This window comes from Scyliorhinus canicula, chromosome 4, assembly GCF_902713615.1.
Source record: "Scyliorhinus canicula chromosome 4, sScyCan1.1, whole genome shotgun sequence".
NCBI classification, from domain to species: Eukaryota; Metazoa; Chordata; class Chondrichthyes; order Carcharhiniformes; family Scyliorhinidae; genus Scyliorhinus; species Scyliorhinus canicula.
This window is the reverse complement of record NC_052149.1, coordinates 55,109,883-55,137,455: the sequence shown is the minus strand read 5'-3', so window position 1 is coordinate 55,137,455 and position 27,573 is coordinate 55,109,883. Positions and strand designations below refer to the sequence as shown.

The window sequence follows — 27,573 nt, the reverse complement described above, 5'->3', positions numbered from 1 at the left end:
TGTTGAATGCACATGTAATAAAAACTGTAGCATGTCCATGAAAAGATGATATGAAGCACTTACGTCTCTTCTGGGGAAGGTGCTCAGCAGTTTGTATTCATCCTTTGGGAAACCTTTGGAAGCCACAAAATCAAAGACAACTTGGAGCCTGTTGCTTGCTAAGAAACGCCGTTCAAAGAATTCCCCACGCGGTGTTCTGATGCGTAGTTTGCTGACAAGTTCAGCGCTCTCCTCTCTTGGTTCTGGAGGTAATGACTGCTCAAGGGACAATCGAATAGCCTGGATAAATAAAGAAACAAAGAACTTGAGCAAGCCCTCAGGTCAACTTTATTCTTTCTCCACAAACTTTAAGGAAAAATAGTGACCAGGCCAAAGGCATTCCCATTTCAATTAAGGGAATTACTACATTACACGTTGATATACACTAATGGTACATTTTACTGAATAGATTTATGTACATGGAAAGTGCAATAAATTATGACTATTGCCTGAAGTATTTTAGCCATCGTATTTTTAAAAAAAGGATTGTAACTTGAAGGCTGATGACAGCAATAATCTGTTTTCCGTTATTTCTGGTTATTAAGTATGTTTTGCAGGTCAGGTACTGACAAACTGTGAGGTTACAAACTAAATTAGCAAGTTTATAAAAATCCTTTCTAAAACTTCAAAGTTTTTTATAAATCTATTTCTCTCTGACCCTGGGCTACAATTTGTATCGTATCACACTTATTTTTTTCTTGCAATTAATGTTAATTTACTTGCATAATTAAAAATCAATGACTTTCTTAGATGGTAGAACAAGTTGCATTACAACAGAGTCTAAGGGCAGGATTTTTCGAATGGCGGGGTTCCCCATCCCAGTACTGGAAAGGTCAGAAGGGAACACATTCATACCGATCACAGCAGCCCCACAGATATTTAATGCTCTTAGAAGTCTTAGTTGACTAGTGGGGGCTTATCCAGTCCTCTCTTGGACAGAGGTCCCACCTCCAAAATTCCTGGCCAATATTTCCAGCAGCCCCAGTGACAGCATGATCAGGACTGGGTCTACAAGCAGTCACCAGATTTTAAGTCTGGGAACCAGGACCAGTAAGTGCAGGTGAGGGTGGATGGGCCATACTAGGCTTCGAACACCCCACTTAAAATTGTGGATAGAGTAGGAGCAGCAGACCAAAGGCTTAGTAGTTGTGTGGTCAAGGGAAGTGGTGAAGAGTTGGAGTTGGATGACATCAGTGTAAATATGATATACATTGTAGAGCAGATGAATGATACAAAGAATAAACATGCATTTATCAAGGACCTTCCATGGCATCCCAAAGTGATTTGAAACCAATTTAGTACTTTTGAAGTGTATAGTCACTCCTGCAATGTAGGAAATGTGGCTGCCAATTTGCATACTGAAGGTCCCACAATCAAAAGTCTTGGCCACAACATTTGGAATAACTTCCCTGCTCTTTTTTTCTATATAATATGGGATCTTTCATACCCACCTGAGAAAGCAGTTGGGGCCTCAGTTTAATGCTTCAACTGAGTATAGAGTATATAGAGTACTATAAAAAGTATTGTAGGACTGAGATAGCAAGACATTAAAGTCATGTTTAGATCAGTTCAATTTTTCAAGATATGTGGGGTTAAATAGGGGACTGCGATTTTAAAATGATGCCACTGTACTTAGCTTTGATCATATTAAATATCACAACACACACAGAATGATCACTCTGCCATTTTATACTTGCAAACTAGGATAATATCATCAGATAAGCCGTTTTCTTTTAGCAATCAACAGTAGATAGCTCATCAGTGGTGCAAAAGGTATAGTTCATGCCCCAAAACACTCCAAAATTTGTTCAATATTACTAACTAAATAAAATGATTACACGATAACATAGACATGAACCATAAAAGGTAATTTATGAATTACCTTGATCACTGATTTCGGGCAAATTGCGCAAGCGTTCTGCAAGTACTTCCTTTCTGCAACATTTGCCCCTTGTTACATCTTTGTCACACTTTTTGTGTCAGTGTTTTTCATAATGCATTTTAATGTTCACACTTTTATTTTTAACTGTGTAAATTGTTACACTGTTTGCACAATCATGGGTGACTGCAATATATTTCGGTATCTAGCCCCAGCACAAAGACAGGCTACAGAAGTTTTGTGATATACCATGTGCACCCTATCTCTTCATTCAACATCAAAGGCCAATATTTTGGCTTATGTTGCTGTGCCGATATCAACACAATAATGCTGGTTAAAGTAGAAGACATTACATCTAACAGTTTAAGCAGCTGATCTTGCTCTCTGACTTGGGTCTACTAGATTTATACATATTTTTTAAAAGTCCTTTTTTATTGGTTTTGCATTTATAACATTGCAAGGAACATTACACAGTAATAAAGAGATATTTACACAGTAGGTATATGGGGCAAAAAGAAAAGAGCAAATAGGAATATAAACAGGGATGTATAGAAAGATGACGTGTGCACAGATGCGGGGACCCTCACTTTGGGCCCCCAGTGATCAGTCACCACAACCGTGCCGTATTAACTTTATGCATGTTGCCTCCTGGTATTAAACCACACCAGGGCGTGTTGGTGCTACTTGGGCGTACATTATTGCCATTGTTGTAATCGCACCCACGTGTTTCCTTGCCCTTCGTCCCCCTGGTTCCTCTGCCTTGCCTGCCCTGCATCCTGGCTACTACCCCCTACCCCCACATATTCCCTTATTGGCTGCTGGTTACAAACAGGTCTTGGAACAGGCAGGTGAATTGTTTCCACTTGTGGTGAAAACCTTCCTTCGATCCCCAAATGGAGAATTTTATCCTTTCCGACGAAAGTCCGTTAAGTCGGAAACCCAGTCCTTGGATGGCCCTGATCTCCAACTGAGTAAGAGTCTACGGCGGGCGATCAGGGAGGCAAAGGTTAGGGCGTCTGCCCATAAAGAATTCTGGCTGTTCCCATATCCTGAAGACCACCACTAGTGGGCATGGCTCCACCCTCATGATGTGGCCTCGAAAAAGGTGGTCCAGTACCCAACAACTCTGGGAAAGGACCAGAACATGTGCATGTCGTTGACCGGGCTTGCCTGCCACCGTTTGCCTTTGTCCTCCACCTCTGGGGAGAACCCACTCATATGAGTTCTTGTGCGCACTGTGCACTACCTTTAGCTGCATTAGGCTCAGCCCTGCACAGGAGTAGGAAGAGTTTTCCCTTTGCAGCACTTCAATCCAGAGTCCTTCCCTTATCTCCATTCCCAGCTTTTCCTCCAACGTCACCTGCGTCACGTTCAGCATTGACCGTACCTCTTCCAGTAGTCGCCTGCACATGTCGGCGCAGCTACCGTCCCCTAGTTCGTCCGCGGTCAGAAGTCTGTCCAGTACAGAGTGTCCTGGTAGCTGGGGGAACATTGCTGCCTCCTTGCCGAGAAAGTTCCTTATTTGCATATATCGTAGTTCGCTCATTTTCGGGAGCTAGAGCTTGTTCGTCAGTTCCCCCAGTTGGTTCCATGTTCTCAGTGTGGCCACCACCCCTGGGCTTTTTGAGTATTGGCTTGGGGGAATGGGAGTGGAGCCATGGCCAGAGTTCGCAGAGCTGTCCCCGTGCAGGAACTCTCCTCTTTTTACCCATTCCGCTCCTGGCTTTGATCCATCCCCGCACACTTTCTGCAGTGGCTGCCCAAGAGGATTGGAAGTGCCACGCCCCCCCCATATTCTTTCTTCTCTTGTGGATCCTAGGGTTCTCCCACCCCCCAACATACACAAACAGCAGGATTAATTTGTCTACTTTGGTGAAGAAGACCTTGGGGATGAAGATCCGGACGGATCGGAACATAAGAACTAGGAGCAGGAGTAGGCCATCTGGCCCCTCGAGCCTGCTCCGCCATTCAATGAGATCATGGCTGATCTTTTGTGGACTCAGCTCCACTTTCCGGCCCGAACACCATAACCCTTAATCCCTTTATTCTTCAAAAAACTATCTATCGTTACCTTAAAAACATGTAATGAAGGAGCCTCAACTGCTTCACTGGGCAAGGAATTCCATAGATTCACAACCCATTGGGTGAAGAAGTTCCTCCTAAACTCAGTCCTAAATCTACTTCCCCTTATTTTGAGGCTATGTCCCCTAGTTCTGCTTTCACCCGCCAGTGGAAACAACCTGCCCGCATCTATCCTATCTATTCCCTTCATAATTTTAAATGTTTCTATAAGATCTCCCCTCACCCTTCTAAATTCCAACGAGTACAGTCCCAGTCTACTCAACCGCTCCTCATAATCCAACCCCTTCAACTCTGGGATTAACCTGGTGAATCTCCTCTGCACACCCTCCAGTGCCAGTACGTCCTTTCTCAAGTAAGGAGCCCAAAACTGAACACAATACTCCAGGTGTGGCCTCACTAACACCTTATACAATTGCAACATAACCTCCCTAGTCTTAAACTCCATCCCTCTAGCAATGAAGGACAAAATTCCATTTGCCTTCTTAATCACCTGTTGCACCTGTAAACCAACCTTCTGTGACTCATGCACTAGCACACCCAAGTCTCTCTGCACAGCGGCATGCTTTAAAATTTTATCGTTTAAATAATAATCCCGTTTGCTGTTATTCCTACCAAAATGGATAACCTCACATTTGTCAACATTGTATTCCATCTGCCAGACCCTAGCCCATTCACTTAACCTATCCAAATCCCTCTGCAGACTTCCAGTATCCTCTGCACTTTTCGCTTTACCACTCATCTTAGCGTCATCTGCAAACTTGGACACATTGCCCTTGGTCCCCAACTCCAAATCATCTATGTAAATTGTGAACAATTGTGGGCCCAACACGGATCCCTGAGGGACACCACTAGCTACTGATTGCCAACCAGAGAAACACCCATTAATCCCCACTCTTTGCTTTCTATTAATTAACCAATCCTCTATCCATGCTACTACTTTACCCTTAATGCCATGCATCTTTATCTTATGCAGCAACCTTTTGTGTGGCACCTTGTCAAAGGCTTTCTGGAAATCCAGATATACCACATCCATTGGCTCCCCGTTATCTACTGCACTGGTAATGTCCTCAAAAAATTCCACTAAATTAGTTAGGCATGACCTGTCCTTTATGAACCCATGCTGCGTCTGCCCAATGGGACAATTTCTATCCAGATGCCTCGCTATTTCTTCCTTGATGATAGATTCCAGCATCTTCCCTACTACCGAAGTTAAGCTCACTGGCCTATAATTTCCTGCTTTCTGCCTACCTCCTTTTTTAAACAGTGGTATCACGTCCCGGGTCCCAGGTCCAATTCCCGGCTTGGGTACTGTCTGTGTGGAGTCTGCACGTTCTCCCTGTGTCTGCGTGGGTTTCCTCCTGGTGCTCCGGTTTCCTCCCACAGTCCAAAGATGTGCAGGTTAGGTGGATTGGCCATGATAAATTGCCCTTAGTGTGCAAAAATGTTGAGTGGGGTTGCTGGGTTACGAGGATACAGTGATGGTGATGGGCTTGGGTAGGGTGCTCTTTCCAAGGGCTGGTGCAGACTTGATGGGCTGAATGGCCTTCTTCTGCACTGTAAATTCTATGAGACGTTCATCTTAATTATCTGCACTCTCCCCGTCAGGGTATCGGAATTTGGTTTGGAACAGCTTGAATGGCAAGTTCCCCAGCTCTTGCCCCCCCCCCCCCCCCGGTTGAGTTTGTAACTCCATGATGAGTGCAATTAGTCCTCCCATGCTGGCTAGGGGGTTTGAGACGTAGAGAAGCAAATCATCCACATAGAGTGAGACTCTGTGCTTCCTGTCTCCCCTCTCAATGCCTCTCCACCCCTTTTGCTGACCTTAGAGCGATGGCCAGCAGGTCAATTTCAGGGTAAACAGGAGCGAGGACAATGGGCATCCCTGCCTCGTGCCTCTGTGTATCCAGATGTATTCAGAGCTGGTGGTGTTCGTCCGTGTGTTTGCCATGGGAGAGCTGTACAGTAGTTTCACTAACGAGGTGAATCCTGGCCCAAACCCAAAATGTTTCTGTATCTCCACCTGACTGTCAAAGGCCTGCTCTGCGTCCAGGGAGATTATCACATCTTGAGTCTCCATCCCGGTTGGGGTCATCATCTCGTTCAGCAGGTGTCTGATGTTCGCAGGTAGTTGTCTGCCCTTGACAGAACCTCTCTGATCTTCCCTGGCCACCTCTGGGATGCAACCATCCAGTTGCCTCGCCAGGGCCTTCGCCAGGACTTAGGGGCCAGTGTTTAGGAGCGAGATGGGTCTGTATGACCCACACTCCGTCGGGTCTTTTGTTTATTTTAGGGATCAGTGATATCGAGACCTGTGCCAGCGTGGGTGGCAGGATACCTCTCGACAGCGAGTCATTGAACATCTCTCGCAGGTGCGAGGCCATTGTTATAAAGCCCACAGGGAATCCACCTGGAGCCGGTGCTTTTCCTGACTGCATGGAGTCAATGCTCTCCACGATCTCCCCCAGTTCTAGTGGTGCTTCCAGTCCCAGCCTCCTTTCCTCCCCACAGCTGGTGTGTCCAGCCCGTCAAGAAACCACCTCATCTTTGAGTCCCCCTCTGGGGGCTCGGAGGTGTACAGCTCCCAGTAAAAGGTCACAAAGGCCTCATTGATCTTATCTGATGCTGTGACTAATTTACCGTTCCTGTCCTTACCTGTGCTATTTCCCTGGTGGCTACCTGCTTTTGCAGCTAGGTGAGCTAGCAGATGTTTGGCCTGGTCCCCATGTTCGTACAGGGTCCCCTGTGTCTGGTGGAGTTGGTACACTGCTTTTCTGGTGGCGAGCAGGTAAAATTCCATTTGTAAATTTTCCTCTCTGCCAGTAGTTACACCGTCGGGGCCGTGGAGTGTCGCTGATCACCTCCAGTTGTTGCCTAGCCGCTCTCTCCTTCCTGTCCCTGAGTGCCTTGAACACTATTATTCCCCCCACTCCCCTTATCATTGCCTTCAGTGCCTCCCAGAATGTGGAGTACGAGACCAACCTGTTCTGGTTGCAGGATACGTACCCATAGATGGTTTGTGACATTTTCTCACAGAACGCCTTGTAGGCGGGAGGGCTGTGTCCAGCCTCCGTGGGGGGCACTTGGCCCGACCTGTCTCAAATCTCACATCCACATAGTGTGATGCCTGGTCAGAGATTACTGTTGTGGAATATTTTGCCCCTACCATATCTGGAAGCACCAAATTACCCGCCACAAAGAAGTCAATGCAGGAGTATACTTTGTGGACTTGGAAGAAGAAGAACTCCTCCTCTCTCAAGTGGTCGAACCTCTAACGGTCCACCCCCAATCTGCTCCATAAAGGTGCTAAGTTCCCTTGCAATAGCCAATTATTTCCCTGATTTGGGGCTGGGTTTATCCTTCCTTGGTCATGTACACAGTTGAAGTCTCCACCCATGATGAGTTGGTGGGAGCTTAGGTCCGGGCATTCTGCCATGGTCTTTTTGATGCAGCCAGCGTCAACCCAAAAGGGGGCATATACTTTCAGAAGCACCACTGATGTCCCTTGCAGGACACAGCTAACCATTACATACCGTCCCTCTGGGTCCGTCACCGTATTCATTGTTTTAAAGCCTATCCTTTTATTAAACAGTATGGGCCCTCATTCCATAGCATGCATGGTTGGTCTTATTCTCAGTCAGCCCTTCTCCCTCAGGTGCGTTTCCTGGAAGAAGACTATGTCGGTCCTCAGGCTTTTCAGATGGGCGAAGACTCTGGATCTTTTTATTGGGCTGATGAATCCCTTAATGTTCCAGATAACTTTCCTGGTGGGGTGTTCTGTCCCTCCACCCCCCCTTCCTGCAGGGTCAGTCATACTTACCACATGGACACCAGGGTTTCCCTTTCTTTGTGGCCACCCAAGATGGCCACTGTTGTCTTCTTTGTTCTGGCCGCTGCCATGTGGGACCTGTTTTAACCAGCATTCTAACTCCCCCGCCACAGACCCCGATCAGCCGACCCCATCTGCCCTTGCTGTTCCCCCTGCCCATTGCCTTTCCCCCTCTGAACCTTTACCGCCCCTCCCCCCAAATGTGTCCTTGTGCCCTTTCTGCCAACTCTCCCACCCTCTTGGGTGCTGCTCACCCCTCCCCAACTCCTCCTACTTCTGTGCAACAGCATATTTGCCAGCATGGTGGCTCCCCTCCGGGAGCAGCTCCCCCTACCCTCTGCTCATTTTGTTCATCTCCCCCTCTCCCTTTGCATCTCGGTGTACCTTTATCTTCTCTCCCCTACCCCCAGGTCATGCAAGTGCACAGCCTAGAGATCGAAGTCACAATGTTTATGGTCCATGTATGTCCGCTGCTGTTGTCTTCCCAGCCCGTTTTTCTAGATTAACTTGTCTGCACCCTCTGATGTGTTCAAATAATGTTCTTCATTGCTGCACTTTACACAGAGTCTGGCGGGTACAGCATTCCGAACCAAACCTTGTTCTTGAATAAAGCCACTGTGGTCCCACTGAACCTAGCCCGGCGCTTAACCAGGTCGGCCGCAATGTTCTGATAAGAGTTGGATTGTATGTCACTGTCATCTAACGGACCGCATGCTTCTCGCCTAGTTTAGAATTCGCTCCTTGGCCTGATATTTGTGGGGTTTGGCGGTATTCGCCCATAGGGATTCTTCTACTTTGGGCCTTTGCCAGAGCGAGCTGTGGGCCCGGTCTACCTCTGTGCCCTCAGGTAATCTGACAATCCTTAGGTTCTGGTGGCGAGACCAGTTCTCCTGATCTTCCACTTTCTTCTTGAGCACTCTCTGGATTGTCATCAACTTTGTAACTTCTGCCTCGAGCGAGGCATCACAGTCGCTCAGGTCTGCGTTGGCTTTCTCCAGTTCCTGCACTGTCGTCTCCTGGGTCTCCAGTCTCCACTCCATTTGTGTCAATGCCTCTGTGAAGTGGATCAGTGCGATTTCTATGGCTGACATGATATGTCCCTGAGTTTTTGGAGCTCCATCCACTGCCCTATCGGTGGGTGGACCGGCGTTTGCGGAGATCCCTCTCGGTCTGCCATCCTCTGCCATATCGATGGGTGGCCAGCGTTTGTGGAAATCCCTCTCAGTCCGCCATCCAATGCCCTATAGGTGGCCCAGTGTTTGCGGAGATCGATCTCGATCTGCCATATCCTGCTCGGTTTCATCGACGTGTCCATTTTTTACTATTTTTCTGGCTCTATGCCTGGTTTGAGGGCATTGCCTCAGGTGGCTGTTAGATTAGGGTAAGGGTGGTTATTTTTTGTGGCGGTGTCTGATTTTGGGTTAAAAGGGCCTATTTTGAAGTTTCCAAGGGAGGACCACCTTTCGTTCGACTGTTCAGCACATCGTCACCACCGGACGTTGTGTGTCTACTTAAGCACACACAAGGGCTAGAACAAAACAAATGCACCAATTTCATCCCACATCAGCTCCTCATCCCCCTTATATCTACCTCCCTTATATCTAACCCCCCTCTAATGTTGCCCACTGTGCCTTCCTTAGCCTCTCCATTTCTGACACTGTCCTCCCATTCCTCCCACTCCTCCTTTATCCCTTCTATGCCCTCACCACGACCAACTTTCCCACCCCTGCGGTCCCTCCACTTTCTCTCACCTGTTATTCTGCTCTACCTTCCCCTTGCAACCCTCCCTCTGGCTAGGCTGACCATATTGTTGCCACTAATTACTTTATGATGCAGCCACTTGCTTAAAGCTTTAATTCGTTTTGATCTTTTCACTTATAAATACACATGTACGTGCATATGTATATATAAAAAGTCTTGCATTCTCCTTCCAGATCCACAAATATTCAACACTATTAGCAATGCTGTTGCCTTTAAAGAACAGAGCTTTTAACTGACAAAAATAAAGCAATTGTCTAATTATTAGCAGCTCATTGAACTTCTTTACATATTGTCAATTCCCAATGTTACTTTCCTCCAAGGCTTCTAAATACCATGTGAGTTAACAAAGAAGACTGCCTAACAAGTACAACTTTGTTCATCAAAACAATTAGATTGATAATGTTAATAATACGAGGTAGAACAAATACCAAGCTGAATAAATATTAATTTGCCCACGAGAAAAACAAATAAAGGAAGATGCTTTATCCTTGCATAGAATACCTACAGCTGTATCTGAAAATTAGCAATTGAACAGAGATTGTGGGTAAGCGAATACAATTGTGTGAGAAGCAACTAACAGTCATCAAGATCTAAACATCAAAACATAAGCAGCAGACATATTGCTCATAACAGTGAAAGCTTTCTAAAGACCATTTCTGCAGGTAAACATCTTATATTACACTGGCTTATGACAACCAAATTCATTGAGCTACGATAAAAAGGCGACCCAAATGCATCCTCACAAAATGGACATATGGAGGTCAATAACTGAGGGTTCATGTGTAAAATCCAAATTATTTGTGATGGTAATCTAATTCAGCCTAATTGCACATAAATGTTCTGCTAAAAAGTCATTGGCTCATAATCCAAATCGGTCCTTTCTCTGGCCCTGTTACATGGGCCAATTGCAGCTTTGTCTACGCACTTTGTGAAGATCAATTATAACTCGGCAGAGATCAGGCATGGAATCAGAGACCGTCTGGATTGACTCTGAGCCATGCAACATTGTCTAGATATCTAATGGATCATCAATAACTTATATTTATTTATTATCATTAATGTAATGACATGTAACTTTATGGGAGCACTGCAAATCAAATTATGACACCAATCCACATAGGGAGACTCTAGGTCAGATGAACAAAAGCTTGGTCATGGTGTTAAGGTTTTGAAGAATATTTTAAAGAAAGGAAATCAGGTGGAGTGGAAAAGGAAGGAAATTCCAGAGTTTAGGCCCTAGAAAATTGAAAGCACACCAGCACCAATGCTGGAGTGACTATGATCATGGTTGCTCAAGAGTCCAAAATTAAATAACTACAGTTATCACTGAGGGTTGTGGGGCTGGAGGAGATTATGGAGATAGGAAAGAGTAAGGCCATAGACTGGTTTGAGAACAAGGAAGGACATTTTAAAATTGCATGGTTGATTGACCAGGGGCAAAATGTAGTCAGCCAACACATGGGTTATAGGTGAATGGGACGTAGTGCAAGTTAAGACATGGCACTGGAGTTTTGGATGACTTCAAATTTATTATAGGTAGAATCTGGGAGACCAGTCAGAAGTGCATTGAAACTGTCAAGTCTAGAACCAACAAACGCATGAACAAGGATTTCAACAGCAGATGAGTTGAAGCAGGGGCAATGTCAGGCAATGCTACTATGCAGGTGGAAATAGTTGGGCATAGGTCGAGATGGATGAGGAGGGAAAGTTTATCTTTGTCACAGGATGTCATTTGTGGCTTTGATAAGAGCTGTTTTGGCACTGTGACCAGATTGGGCTGATTTAAACGTCAAAGAAAATTTGTTTTGAAACTTCATCAATTTGTGTTGGTGCAGAAGCGTACCTTGGGTTCAGCTATGACATCAAGGTTATGACAGACTATTTAGCCTCTGACTAAATAGAGTTGGTAGGCAGTGTACAGAGCTTGGAGCAGAGACCATAGATAATGGATGTAATCTTGAATAATTAGCATGGAGGCCAGCTTGATGGAGTGCAGCTTTAACAGAATTTTGATCTCAGGAATTTCATGACTGGAGGACTTCTGAGCAGAGAGCCAAGAGGTTGATTAAGGAGTGGTCTGAGAGAGGAAGCAGGACACAGCGAGACATGCGAGCGTAAGCCCAGGGGCATTAATTAGGTAAGCAGATAGGTGATTGGTTGGTTGCTAAGTTTTACACTTTTCCCTCTAAACTAGTAGAGTAGTTGAAGCTAGCACAAGGAAGATGCAAGTACACTGTTGGATTGAAAGCTGAACAAATTAAACTTACTATAACAACCGAAAAATTGTCAAGTAATATTTCCAAATTAAAAATCAAAATAGTTAAACAAAATATAAGGAGCATTGCAGGGTAAGTGATATCCTGCAGCTGCAGCCTTTGGGAAATTGTGGACACCAATGTGATCCACAGCAACTATATCTACAGTAAGTCCCAGACAATGATCCTGACACCACTAACACCATTCCTGGGTATGTTCTAACTCACTGGCAGGACAGACCCAGCAGAGGTGGCGGCACAGTGATGTACAAATCGGGAGGGAGTTGCCCTGGGAGTCCTCAATATCAACTCTGGACTCCCACGAGGTCTCATGGCTTCATGTTAAACATGGGCAAGGAAATCAGCTGATTACTGGCCACCATCAGCTGATGAATCAGTACTCGTCCATGTTGAACACCACTTGGAAGAAGCACTGAGAGTGGCAAGAGTGCAGAATATGCTCTGGGTGGGGGACTTCAATGTGCGTCACCAAGAGTGGCTCGGTAGTACCACCACACACCGAGCTGACCGGGTCCTAAAGGACACAGCTGCTAGACTGGGACTGTTTAGGATGGATGCTCCACTTCGCCAGCGGCCACCCTAAACACATTAAAGAAGTCATCCCCTATGGACAAGCCCTCCATTTACACAGGATCTGCTCAGATAAGGAGGAGCGTAACAGACATCTACAGGCACTGAAAGATGCCCTGGTACGAGCAGGATACAGCTCTCGACTCATCTATCGACTGTTCCAACGTACCACAGCAAAAAGCCGCACCGACCTCCTCAGAAGACATACACGGGACAAAACTGACAGTACCCTTCGTCATCCAGAACTTCCCTGGAGCGGAGAAACTACGACCGCTTCTTCGCAGCCTTCAACACGTCATCGATGAAGACGAACATCTTGCCAAGGTCATCTCCACACCCCCACTACATGCCTTCAAACAACCACACAACCTCAAACAAACCATTGCTTGCAGCAAACTACCCAGCCTTCAGAACAGTGACCACGACACCACCCAACCCTGCCATAGCAATCTCTGCAAGATGTGCCAGACCATTGACATTGGTACCACCATTACACGTGAGAACACCACCCACCAGGTACGTGGTACATACTCGTGCGACTCGGACAACGTTGTCTACCTCATACGCTGCAGGAAAGGATGTCCTGAAGTGTGGTACATTGGCGAGATCATGCAGACACTGCAGCAACGGATGAACGGACATCACGCGACAATCGCCAGGCAGGAATGTTCCCTTCCAGTCGGGGATCACTTCAGCAGTCAAGGGCATTCAACCTCGGATCTGCGGGTAAACGTTCTCCAAGGCGGCCTTCAGGACACGTGACTACGCAGAATTGCTGAGCAGAAACTTATAGCCAAGTTCTGCACACCTCAACCAGGACCTTGGATTCATGTCGCATTACATTCACCCCCCCACCATCTGGCCCGGGCTTGCGAAATCCTACCAACTGTACTGTCTTGAGACAATTCACATCTCTTTAACCTGTGATCATCCCTCTCTCCAGTTACTCCGTCTGGACCTGTAGACTTAATTACCTGCAAAGACTTGCATTCAAAGTATCGTATTGCATCTTCGACTTTATATATATGTTTCTGGAACCCACCTCTTCATTCACCTGAGGAAGGAGCAGTGCTCTGAAAGCTAGTTGGGACTATAACCTGGTGTTGTAAGACTTCTTACTAAATGGGATAGACTTCGAACAGATCTAGCAACTCAAGACTGGGCATCCATGAGGCGCTGTGGGCCATCAGCAGCAGCAGAATTGTATTCAATCACAATCTCCACTAGTTGGAGTCATACCTGGCACAAAGGAAGTTGGTTGTGGTGGTTGGAGGTCAATCATCTCAGCTCCAGGACATTACTGCAGGAGTTCCTCAGGGTAGTGTCCTAGGCCCAACCATCTTCAGCTGGTTCAGGGCAACACGGTAGCACAGTGGCTAGCACTGTGGGTTCACAGAGCCAGGGTCCCAGGTTCAATTCCCCGTTGGGTCACTGTCTGTGCGGAGTCTGCTCGTTCTCTCAGTGTCTGCGCGGGTTTCCTCCGGGTGCTCCGGTTTCATCCCACAGTCCAGTAACGCGCTTGTTAGGTCGATTGGCCAGGCTAAATTGTCCTCAGTGTCAAAAAAGGTTAGGAGGGGTTATTGAGTTACGGGGATAGGGTGGAAATGAGGGCTAAAGTGGGTCGGTGCAGACTCGATGGGCTGAATGGCCTCCTTCTGCACTGTATGTTTTATGTTCAATGCCTCCCTTCTATCATAAGGCCAGAAGTGGGGATGTTTGCAGATGACTGCACTATGTTCAGCACCATTCGTGACTCCTCAGATAATGAAGTCGTCCATGTCCGAATGCAGCAAGACCTGGACAATATCGAGGCTTGGGCTGACAAGTGGCACGTTACATTCACGCCACACAAGTGCCAGGCAATGACCATCTCCTACAAGAGAGGATCTAACTACCACCCCTTGACATTCAGTGGCATGACCATTGCTGAATACTTCACAAACATCATCCTGGGGGCTTACTGTTGATCAGAAAGTGAACTGGACTAGCCGTATTAATACTATGGCTTCCAGGTCAGGTCAAAGGCTAGGAATCCTACGGAAGTAACTCACCTCCTCACCCCCAAAGCCTATCCACCATCTCCAAGGCACAAGTCAGGAGTGTAATGGAACCCTCTCCACTTGACTGGATGAGTGCAGCTCCAACAACACTCAAGAAACTTGACACCATCCAGGACAAAGCTGCCCGCTTGAGCGCTCCCCCTTCCACAAACATTCAAATCCTCCACCACCGACAAACAGTAGCAGCCGTGTGTCTCATCTACAAGATGCACTACAGTAACTCACTGCAGTCCTTAGACAGTATCTTCTAAACCCATGACCAATACTATCTGGAAGGGCAAGAGCAGATGATACCTAGGAACCCCACTCCCCTCCAAGTCACTCACCACCCTGACTTGGAAATATATTGCTGTTCCTTTATTGTTGCTGGGGAAACATCCTGGAACTCCCTCTCTAACAGCACAGCGGGTGTACCTGCACCTCAAGAACTGCAGGGGTTCAAGAAAGCAACTCACCACCATCTTCAGAAGGGCAACTAGGGACGGGTAATAAATACTGGGCTAACCAGCAAAGCCCACATCCTGTAAACTAATAAAAATAAAGTGTTTACTGTTTGAGGAATTTTGTTTCAGAGTTGACGAATGTGAATTATTGTATATATGACCATGACCTGTTCACAGGAAGTGACATGTCTGTAGGGCAGGAGTTCTCACCAGTGTGGTTACAGGCATGGTGTGTAAGAACTGAAGATCTTATAGTAAACCATTTAAGTTCCAGTCCTTTGCTATAATTCCTGTACAACCCAGCAATTTTTAAAATAGGGATGCTGAAGGTAGAACTGGAAGAGCCTCAGCCCTTGGCTTCTTCAACATGTATAAGGGGTTTTCCAGCATATGATGAGAACAGGGAGTGCAGAGATGATGAACAAACAGACCACAGCACCATTTTTCTACTGAGGGGTATGAGCAGCTCGGAGTAAATTAAAATGCAGAATACAAAGGTAATATATGCGTGTGTGCGTGGGTTTCCTCCGGGTGCTCCGGTTTCCTCCCACAGTCCAAAGATGTGCGGGTTAGGTGGATTGGCCATGCTAAATTGCCCATAGTGTCCTAAAAAGTAAGGTTAAGGGGGGGTTGTTGGGTTACGGGTATAGGGTGGATACATGGGTTTGAGTAGGGTGATCATTGCTCGGCACAACATCGAGAGCCGAAGGGCCTGTTCTGTGCTGTACTGTTCTATGTTCTATATCTCTGGAGTATCTCCTGAGAGATAAGTGAATTGCCATAGTGGAAATAAGATCAGGGTGTTGAATGTGTGGCTCACAGATTAGTGTAGGAGAAATAGGATTGGATTCTTGAACATTGACACCAGTAATGGGAAAACAGAGCTGTACTGTTGGGGTGGCCTTCACTTGAAAAATGCTTAGATCAGTATCCTGGTGGATCGTATAACCAGGCCTGTAGAGAGGGTTTAAAACTAATTAGTTAGGGGTGGGGAGAAGAGAAGGAGGAGCAGGAGGGTTCACATGAGGTGAAATTGAGAAAGTAAACAATTAAGTTCAAGGCAATGGTGCAGGGTAGTGATAAGATTAATGATAAGCAGAGTGTGGCAGAAAGGGACAGAGCGTACACACATAACAGTGCATCAATATATTGGGTTAAAGGAAAGAGAAATAGTAAAAAAACTGAATTAAAGGCTCGTCATCTGAATTTATGCAACATTCATAACAAGGTGAATGGATTGACAGCACAAATAGAAATAAATGGATATGATAGCAATAAGACAGATGTGGTTGTAAAACAATCAAGGCTAGGAATTGAGTTTTCATGGCTATGTCGCATCTTAGAAGGATACAATGTAATGAAAAGGAGGCGGAATAGCTCTTTTAATAAGGGATCAGTCCAGTGAGAAATGATCTTGGCTCAGAAGGTCAAGATGCAGAATCAGCTGATGGAGATAAGACATAGCAAGGGAAAGAAGTCACTGGCAGGAAGTAATTTACAGCCCCCCTAACAGTAGCCAAGTCATAGGACAGAGTATAAATCAACAATTGGGGTTTTTAAGAATCACGGGCAATTTCAGTCTTCATATAGATCGGATGAATCAAATTGGCTACAAGGGTAGGTCGAAAACTGGGACTTCTGTATTGAATAACTCATCTCCGGACTCCTCAAAGCTTGCCCACAATCTACTGTCAATGGGTCAAAATCATGGAACTCCCTATCTAACAGAACTGTGGTTGTATCTGTATCATATGAACTGCAGTGTTTTAATAAGGCAGTTCACCACCACAAGCTCGAGGACAATTAGGAATGGGCAAAAATGCAGGCCTTATAGTCGGTACCTCAATTTGTACTGTCTGAAAAAGATGTTTGCTTGCTCCGTGTGATCATTTTAGATGCATTGATGCATATAAATAATAAAAATTAAGAAAGGTTCAACCGGTTTGTTGAGTTTTGAACAAGGTATCGCCTGACTAGTAAGTAATAAGAATATTTATTTTCCATTGACAGTAACACCTGAACCAAATAATTGATTAAACACAGATGAAATCACCTGTTTGTCAATCCTGGGAGTGAGGCATTACTTTGTTTCCCACCTCTTAAAACAAACCTTTATTTTGCCTCCATTTATTGGTAATCAGTTGTGAGGCAGAAGAAAATTCGTATTGACCTCAGCAGTGGTATCACATTCAACTGCATTAAAATGATTTGTTTCAGACATCATTAAATCTCAAATTCTACAGGGACATTTTTTGTATGAATAAATTGATTTATAAGAGTCATAATTTTAACCAGTCATCTTCATGGTGATCTTCAGCAATTTTGCTTCCCTATTTTTGCCACTAATTTGTAAAAATGCAATATTTAATTTATGTTGAAAATAGTGCAAAGTGGGCTATTTTCACTAAAAAAAAACTAATTCATTCACTCTGAGCAATATCATGGGAGATCTTGTTTAGAAAATAGTCTTAGGGCCACCCAGAGAAAGCAAAACTGCACAAATTAGCTGTCACATTTCAACGTTATATCAGGCTGCACTTCAAAAACCTCGGAATGTCGTGTGGCATCCTTGCCTCACCGGAGTGTGCCATACAACATAATAGCTTATCAATACACCGGATGGGCTGCACAACGTCATCGGGAAAGTGAAGGGTGGAGGGGTTTGCCTCCTTATCAAGCACAGTGGTTAGCACAGTTGCTTCACAGCTCCAGGGTCCCAGGTTCGATTCCTGGCTTGGGTCACTGTCTGTGCGGAGTCTGCACGTTCTCCCAGTCTCTGCGTGGGTTTCCTCCGGGTGCTCTGGTTTCCTCCCAGAGTCCAAAGATGTGCAGGCTAAATTGCCCGTAATGTCCAAAAAAAGAGAAAGGGTAAGTGGGGTTACTGGTTATGGGGATAGAGTGGAGGCGTGGGCTTAAGTAGGGTGCTCTTTCCAAGAGCCGGTGCAGACCCGATGGGCTGAATGGCCTCCTTCTGCACTGTAAATTCTATGATTCTATGAAAAAACTCCTCCTGGTGCTTGGAGTGACGACCCTGGCGAACTACTGCTTCCTGGACCTTGAATAGCTGACTATGAAGTGCCGCCCATACTACCTTCCACGGCAGTTCACTTGTGACATCATCACGGCGGTTTACATCCCACCCCAGGAGAAAATGAAGAAGGCGCTTGATGAATTTTACACTGCTATAAATAATTGTGAAAAAGAATTTCCAGAGGCCTCGTTCATTGTGGTCGGGGACGTCAACCAGGCCAATGTCAAGAGTGTACTGCCAAAATTTCACATCTCCTGTCCCACCAGGGGCGGCAACATCCTTGACCACTGCTACACAAACATCAAGGGCGCCTACAGATCAATCCCAGAACCGCACTAGGGCTTGGGAATCACCCTGACACTCTACACACGTACCCTCTGGTCGCGGGGATACCCCCAGTGCTGCCGCCCAGCTCTTGGGTGTGAGATTGTTGGCTGCTGCTCCTGCGGTTGTGGAGCCTCCAGTGTCCAGGTCCCTCAGTCTGAGTGGGATACTAGGCAGTACACTAGCCTGCGACATGTCAACCTGCAGGAATTCCCATGTTGAACCGCTGTCACTGAGCCTCCCCCCCCCCCCCCCCCCCCCGGACTGGATTCGGTGCCCCCATTTTCCAAGATGGCTACTTACCTCCTCCGATCCCCACAGCAGCCATTTCATTAGCTTCCGTTTTTAATAGGTGTGCTAAATGGCGCCCGCATGACCGCTCTCTGGGGAGCCTGTTCAATCACAGGAGCCCATTAGATAGGGGGTCCTCCCCATTAATGGGATGGAGACTGGCCTTAATTGGTGATTATTGGTTTCTTGCCGTGCTGTGGTGGGATCCACACCTTGCCAATGGGAGCGGACCGGTTAGGTCGGAAACTGATTTCCAATTTCGGACTCTCCTGCGATCTAACCAGCTTGCTTGGATTAGAGCCTGACGCGATGCAGCCATTAGATCACGCCCAATATATGCAAAATTCCTACATTTATCACAGTAGTTTCTCAAAACCATTACCTCTTATTTACAACAAGCATTTAAATATTTAGATCTCTAAGATTGGAGCTTCTGCTTCTCCCAGATCTCTTACTTCAGTCATTGTAGCAGCATAATGTACATTATCCCTTTATTAACATCTCCCCACAAGTCTTTATCCCCATCATATTTATATCCTCCTGCATTGCTCCTCAAAATCTCACAGGTTTACTCTTTGGGGTGCCTTGACCAATCTCCCTCATCTTGTTTTGATCTCTTTTTGAGGTTGAGGATCTTCTGTACCTTTCCTTCTGTCAGTGTGCGTGATTTCTCCTGGGTGCTATAGGGCTTGTACTCAGTCTTTCTTCTTCTTCACCAGGATCCGAGTAGAAAGCCCAACTTCCTATTGGCTTTTTCTCCAAGGATATTAAGGCGCTGTGGTTTCTCCTCATGGTGGCCTGGTCTGTCTCAATCTGTACGATCTTGGTTGTGGAGTTTTTCAATGATTATGCCTTCCGTCTGTTGGTCTCAGACTCATACTCTCTCACTAGGCCTCAGCAATGGTATCTCTTGTAATCAAAGTTCGAGCCTGGTTGCTTCTCCCTTTTCCCTCACAATGTTTTACCCTCTTGTGGTGATATTGGATTTGAGGTTTTTGGTACAGATGGAAGCTTACCCCTCTCTCCATCTGCTTGAGGATAACAAGGTGAACTGGGTCCATGATTGAAGCCAGTGGAATAGTTCATTAACAAATTTACAGTCCATTGTCGGACACTGAGATGTCCAAGATGCCGTAAATTCTCTTGAGGGATTCAATGTCTGCTTCAGCTGTGATACAATGCAATCTGTTTATTTCAATCTACCACGAGTAGTAATCAATGATAATAAGGAAGGTTTTCCCTTTAAATTCAAATACATTTCTCTTTAAATTCCAACAAAAGGGAAAATGCTGGAAAATCTCAGCAAGTCTGGCAGCATCTGTAGGGAGAGAAAAGAGCTAACGTTTCGAGTCTGATGACTCTTTGTCAAAGCTAACAGACAAAGTGGGAAATATTTCTACTGTGGAGTGAGAATGAAAGATGAGTCATAGCCACAGAAACCCAAGGAAACCGGGTGCTAATGGCCACAGAAACCACAGCCAAATCCATTCCAAGACGCTCCCTTGATGAAACTGTCTGTTTACTCCACACAGTTAGACATCATTTCTTCCCTTGCACATACTCTGTGATGAAGATATATCTCATCATCTTAGTCTTGAACCACTGGATTTTAGGCAGCATCTTTGCAATTTCTTTCATGTTCAAATGGATGACTAATGGCTTATGATCTGTTTAGATTTTGAAATGTAGTCCCATAACAGTCTGAAGATTTTGCACATGCCCATGTTGCTCCCAATGCTATGTTCTCTATCATGGCATTTTGTTCTTCTGTTTCTGTTAGTGATCTAGAGGCATAGTAGACTCTTTTGTGCTTACCATCTCTCTGCACTTGAAATAAAACTGACCCCAGACCTGTAGATCATACATCTGCTGCTCCTATGGTTGATAATTCTGGGTCGTAATGTACCAACATTTCAGAAATGATTAAAAGATGTTTGATTCTTTCAAAAGCATTTTGCTAGTCCACATTTTACTACAACTGTTGACCCTGTGTCAACAGCTGCTTCAAGGGGTTGCTGATCTCTGCTAAATTTGGCAGGAAAGTGCCTACTTGGTTGCCATCCCGAGGAATCGTTGAAGCGCAGTTATGTACCTGAGTTGTGGAAAATCTTTGATTAATTTTTCTTTTTGAGGATCAGCTGCGATTTCAGTAGTTTATACTATGTGACCTAGAATCTTGATCATAAGTTCAGCGAACTCATATTTTTCATTCAATGGCCTACATCCTGTAAGACTTTCAGGACTGCTCTGATTCTGCAATCATGGAGCCATGTATAAATATTGTCCAAATGGCATATTATTCCTTCCATGCCTTCTGCAGTGTGAGAAATTGATCTGTGGAAAATATTTTGTTCAGATACAATTTACTAAAACAATAACGACTGAACCTTGTTACAAATATGATCAGCAATCTGGATTCTTTGTCCAGAGACAACTGCCAAAATCCACTGATTGCATCCAATTTGGTAAATAAAGTATTTTTGGCTAGTTTGGCAAGGAGCTTAGTGGAGTTAAATCCAAGCAGATTCTGATAGAGCCTTTTGGCTTTAGGGCTGTAACTACTTCTGAATACAATTTTGTTGGCATGGTGACTGGCGAACTAACTGTATCTTTTCAATTTCACCCTCGACTTTGTCCAAGACTGGGTGAGGGGCTTTCCTCAACGTAAGGAGGCAAACTGCTTTCGCATTAGCTTGGAGGATGATATGATTCTTGGTTTCTTGTTCTCATTCCTGAATATTTTTCTTAACCCATAATTATCTTGTGAAAATATAAACTGCATATACACAAACTCTCAAATTCTGAAAGGTATTGGGATACACAGAGTTGTCGTAAAAGGAGTTCAATGTAAAGAGTCAAGTTGGAAATTTGAGTGTAGAGGTTTTCTGCAGTATTGGTGAACTGATCATAAATTGAAATTAGTTTAATACTTTAAAAACTTGGAAAAAACTTGAAACTACTTAACAGAAGCTGGTTGTTAGTGACGGTGAACATTGTCTATCAGCTGCAAATGATTTGAACAGGCTCTAAATATAGGGGCAGCACTTGGTGCAGTGGTTAGCACTGGGACTGCGGTGCTGAGGACACGGGTTCGAATCCTGGCCCTGGGTCACTGTCCGTGTGGAGTTTGTACATTCTCCCCAGCCTGCGTGGGTTTCACCCCACAACCCATTTATGTGACAGGCAGAACATCTTTTTAGATTGACGGCAGTATTCTGTTGGCACTGAACACCACTCATTGTAGCCACATGAAACGTGTTGCTCAAATGTTTAAGATATCTTACCATTCCATAGTAACCAGAGATAGACTGGGCACTTTCCAGGACTGAAAAGTGGCAGCATTCGGCCCATTCATTAGTTTGCGCAAGCAATGACCTGATCAGGGTAGTCATTATCTCTTAGGATGGCTATGAGGTGCCTTATATGACTTGGCCGATTTTTACCTGCAATGTGAATGTCTGGTAGTGTTGTGAAGGCTCAAAGCTAACCCGGACATGCGTTTCTGTAATCCTGGCAAAGGGACTGTCCACTGGCTTCAGCCCCTTTGAATTAATTTATGGGCATGAAATTAGAGATTTCCAGAAGCTTTTAAAAGAGAAGTGTCTGGAGCCCAAGGAGGACACCTCCATGTTAGAGTACGGCTCCACATTCCGGGAACGGTACCCCGCTTGAACCCCTGTCTACCAGGCTGGCAAACACCAGGTGCTCAGTTAACTCTCCCAACCAGAGAGCAGCTGGCCACCCAGCTCAGGAAACTTAAAGAAATCTAAAATGACCAACTAGGGCATATTACCCTAATAGTCCGGAATATGGTTGTTGAAGATACTCCACCGACGAAACAAAAGCCCTATTGGCTGAGCCCTGACAAACTGCCTGGGGTCAGGCAGGAAATCCCCAAAATGCTGCATAATGATATAGTTGAGTCTAGCTCGAGTAGCTGGAGCTCCCCCATTGAATCCAAACCAGATGGATAAAAATGGCTTTGCATTGACAAGCTGAATGTAAAGGCAATAACCAGGGTCGACTTCTGTCCAATCCACACCTTGAGGATTGTATAGACAAGGTGGACTACTCGGCCTACCTCAGCAAAATTGGACTTTTAAAAGACTACTGATATGTCTCCATGCATCCCAGGGCGAGACAAATCTCAGCCTTTATCACACTAGGTGACCTACACCAGTCTAAGGCCCTTTTGGCCTTAAAAGGCCCCAACAACCCTTCAGAGTTTGAGAAACCAGGTAGCAGCTAGACTCAGAAATTGTGCAGTGTACCTGGATAACTTACCACTTAGACTACCTGGAGGCAGTACTCTAGGGTCTGAAAATGGCAAACCTTGTAGTGAAATTGGCATGACGCAAGATCACAAAGACCAAAGCGACTTATCTGGGATATGTAGTGGGACAGAGAAACGTAATACCCTGAAAAACCAGATTATGTGCCTTGGTCGATTTCTCTACTCTCAAAAACCAGAGGGAAGTCAAATGTTTCCTAGGGATGGATGTGCGAGTTTGACCAAAAGCTATCCTGAACTTCAGCACCTAAGTTACTGTGATAAGCCCCTAGTCGCCACATTCCGGCGCCTATTTGGGGAGGACGGTATGGGAATTGAACCCGCGCTGCTGGCATTATTCTGCATTCCAAGCTAGCTATTGAGCCCACTGTGCTAAACCAGCCTCTGTAACTATGTAAGTTTCTATGTATGCAAGATGGATGAATTGATAGCACAAATCAAAATAAAGGGGAATGATATAATAGCCATTGAGTACTGGCTGCGAGGCAACCAAGACTGGGAACTAAATATTCAATGTTTTTTAACATTTTGGAAATTGGCAAAGGTAGCCTTGAGGATGAATTCATAAAGTATTCCAGTTTCTTTGAACAATACATGCTGAAACCAAACAGGAACTAGCTACTTTAGACTTTGTAATGTGTAATCAGACAGGGTTATTTAATGATCTCAGAGTAAAGGATCCTTGAGACAAGAATGATCATAGGATGAGATTTTCTGTTTGAGGGTGAGAAATATGGATCTGAAACTAGCGTTCCAAACTTAAATAAAGGCACTTACATAGGGAAGACAGAGTTAACTACAGTGGACTGGGAAAATAGTCTAAAAGGTAAGACGGTAGAGAAGCAGTAGCAGACAGCTGACTTTCAAAGATATGTTGAGAAAGGAAGACGCTACGAACAGGGTGAGCTGTCTGGCTAATTGAGCAAGTTAGGGATGGTTTTAAATTGAAAGAAAAGACAAACAATGCTGTTAAGATATCTTATGTGGCTGAGTGTCATACTTTGTTTTATAACGTTCCTGTGAAGTATATTGGGACATTTCATTACGATAAGGTGCTACATCAATATAAGTTGTTGCTGTTTAAAAGTGGAGAGAGATGCAATTATTAATCCAAGTGGAGCATAGGATACTCATTGTTTAAGCAAAAGTAATTTAAAAATACAAAAAAAATACAATGCATTAAAGTTAATCGTGCTTCTTCTCAATTAAGATTTTGATGGAGTGTTAATGGCGAGACCACCTCAATGAAGATAACAAATATTAGTGCTGAAAACACAAATATATCAAACTTTCAGTTATTATAAACGTTTACCTCACGTTCTTCTTCTTGTTCTTTTCTAATCTGTTCTTGACGCACCTGCTCTGCTATTTCTCTTTCCTGTGCTTCTCTCTTGATTTATAAAAAAATAAATACATTGGAATTTGAACACAGTAAATTAAAAGCAATTGAGGAAATAGTTTTTTTTTAAAGTAGTTGAAGAGCTATTTCTGATTAATAGAAAAAAGGTACAAGTATTCCTTGATAAAATTTAAATTTATTTAATATGTATACATTTCTAATACAAAAGATAAAAATGTCCCCATTGTGTATTTGAAAGAAATGCTTAAAAAATTGTAAAACAGTAGTGGTGAATTTAATTAAATCCAGACACACAAACAATTTTTATTTTTATACTGCTTTTAAGGTTGTAAAAGGGCTCAAGGTAATTCACAAGAGCATTATCAAATAAATTGTGACAATGAGCAACCTATTTGGACGACTGACCAAAAGCTTGGTCAAAGAGGTAGGCTTTGAAGAGTGCCTTGAATGGGGAGCATTCAGGATGTTTCAGGGAGGGAGTTTTTGGCCAAGGCAGTTGAAGGCACAGCCCTGCCAATGGCGACGTGATTAAAATCATGATGCTCAAGAGGCCAAAACTGGAGGATTGCAGATATCTCAAGGGGGTTCCAGAAGGTTGAGAAAAAGGATAGGGAAAAGCCATGGAAGGATCTGAAAGCAAGGATGAGAATTTAAACAAAAAAAGACGCATTACTGGACTGGGAGCCAATGTAGGTCAGTGAGCACAGGAGTTATGGGTAAATGGGACCTGGAACAATTATTTACCTTTACTGCATCATGGACAATTTACTTTGGATGCAACCAATCTGTCAACTTAACGGATAATTCCAACATTGCTGCAGGAACCTTTCCTGGTTGGCAGCCATGTCAACCTTCAGTAAGTGGTTTTGGAAAGATTCTTTGGAGTTTGCTTTCAACCCAGTCAGAAGTCAATTTTTTCAGTGTGGACACTTCCTCCAAAATGAATGATGAAATATGGGAGACTGAGGAAAACAAATAAATAAACTATTTTTAATGTTTAAAAAGATTTAGAAAAAAATAGAATAGGACAGACACAGGCATCAAGAAGGGATAACATATCATGGTCACAGTCATCCAGAATGTCTTTGATCAGACAGTAGAGCGGAAGAATGGAAACCAGATAAAAGGGATTCATGACAAGGGATTAAGAGGGAGCTGAAAGAATTGGGGTAGAGATGCTGCTTTCCAGAACCTGAAATGCAAGGGAAGCTTGAAATTGGCTGGTAGTTTGACAGGACACAGGGCTTCAGAGTAAACCTGTGTTTTTGTTGGAATTTTATCGACGTTTAGATCCAAGAAGCTAAATATTAGGATTTATTTCGGTGATAGACCAGGAAGACTTATAACCGTTGAACCTCCCAGTAGTCTAAGGTTTTATATATAACCCTGAAGTATTTTAATGACCCCTTCATATCTTTTTCATTAATTACAATACAATAAATCTAGGTTGTCACATTCACTGTTTTGGCTGAATTGTGAAATAAACAATCAATGACTTAAGGTGCAAAGATTTCAACACATTTCTGGACCATAAACACTAAATCACATAAGTCATATGGTCAAAAGCACAAACATTAAAATACTTGCTCCAAAATCCATTGTAATCAATTAAAATTGGATCAAAATTAACAGGCTTCTTTATATTTAAACAATTAACTAAATGAGAACTTCCACATTTTTTAAATTCACAATTACATTTAATATCTGTTTCTGCACCCTGAAAAGCTTGGCATTAAAAAAAAACAGCAACTACATTTATGAAAATGCTGAAAATATCAGAGTGGCCTTTCAAAAATAAATGTTTATTCATTCTTGGGATGTCCGCATTAATAGCATGGCCAACAGTTATTCCCTATTCTGATATCCCAAGAACAAATAATGAAAAATATTTATTTTTAAAAGACCAGCATCATATTTTCCAGACATGTTTTTACTTACTATATTAATCGCTTCCAACAACATATTTTAAAGCCTTTTTTGCATAAATTGTGAAATGAGTTTAAAAAGCAATTTAGTAAAATTCTGTAACTGGGCACATTTGACTGATGGTCTTATATTGTGTGACAATGAAACACTAAGCCACATTTCTCCTGGTACAATAAATATTGCTCCATCATGAAGGTCAAACTGACATTGTTTTAAAAAAAATTAAGATCTTAATTCCAGTTGAAATATAACTCCAGTAGACACCTTTAAAATGAATAATAAACAAGACATGAACAAACCTTAGCCCGATCTGCTTCTAGAGAAACTCTGTATGCCTCATCCTGCTCTCGTTTCACCCTTTCCCTTGCTTCACGTTCATCCTTACAAAAGTAACACATTGAACAAAATTAGTGGTAACAAAGCATACTTTATATAAAAATGCTTTAATTGGTTCTGTAACATGAAAAGTTCTTTCTAACTTCAGTTTGCTGTGTGCATCTGGCTTGTCGGCTTCTGAAGTACCTTGAAAATTGACTTGCAGCTGCGCAAGCATGCATTTTCAAGGGAATGCTATTTGTGAATGCCCGGTTTGTCCCATGCACAGCACATTCTCAATTTCTGGGAGGAACATCGGTGCTGTGGGTTTGTCCTGTACTGAGGTTTTGCGAACAATTTAATATCTCAATTTGCTGTCACTTTTCGATGATTAGACCTATTAAGCTACAAAGACAATGCATTATATTATAGTATATTAATATTGGAACAGCTAGAATTGCACAGACCTTCTTTGGATTAAATTAATATAAAAACAGCCATACAGCTTTAAGAGTCTTCCAGCAATTACAGTCGTCTCCAGGAAGCATCCAGCTTCATTCTGGCTAAATATGAAATGCCAAGAAATACCCTGGAAATTGTGTTGCCTCAGTTGTCAATGTAAGTCATGGCCTAATGGTGCATTGAAATCATAAACTATAGAAAATTAAGACAGATTCCACTAAAACAAAAAGGTTGGCAATGAAAAGCAGACAGAAGACATATTTTATTTGAAGGGTACCTGTTTCTTTTGGGATATTCCAAATCAACATCTTACCTTCAACAAAGGTAGCTTCTCATTAGAATATAAAATGTAGAAGATGGTCACTTCGGAACATCAAACCTCCCGCCTCCCGCCCCCGACCAAGACTGTACAATTTATCAAATCCAATTAATCTGAGGGAGATGAGCAACCTTAAAGGAAGTAGTTTAATGATAAAGCTCTACCCAATCTTGATAACAATCAGCATTATGATGGATTCAATATTGTTCAGTCGCCACCTGCTGTGCAGGCACCAAGTTAAAGATAGTACCATTTCAAATAGAATCCACCTTGCTCTCACACTTGAGCTCCCTGAACTCAGCCTCAAGCTGAATGTAA

General features: G+C 43.8%; 1 protein-coding gene across 1 annotated transcript in view; it reads right to left on the bottom strand.

Moving 5' to 3' along the window:
• Positions 1-27,573, bottom strand: part of faf1 (Fas (TNFRSF6) associated factor 1) — a 490,861-nt gene that overhangs the window by 39,256 nt on the left and 424,032 nt on the right. Inside the window, exons 16-18 of the mRNA XM_038794284.1 lie at positions 26,459-26,539; positions 24,186-24,263; positions 64-279 (exon numbers count right to left, since the gene is read on the bottom strand). Coding sequence (XP_038650212.1) covers positions 64-279; positions 24,186-24,263; positions 26,459-26,539 — 375 coding nt within the window. The remainder of the gene's footprint in view (positions 1-63; positions 280-24,185; positions 24,264-26,458; positions 26,540-27,573) is intronic.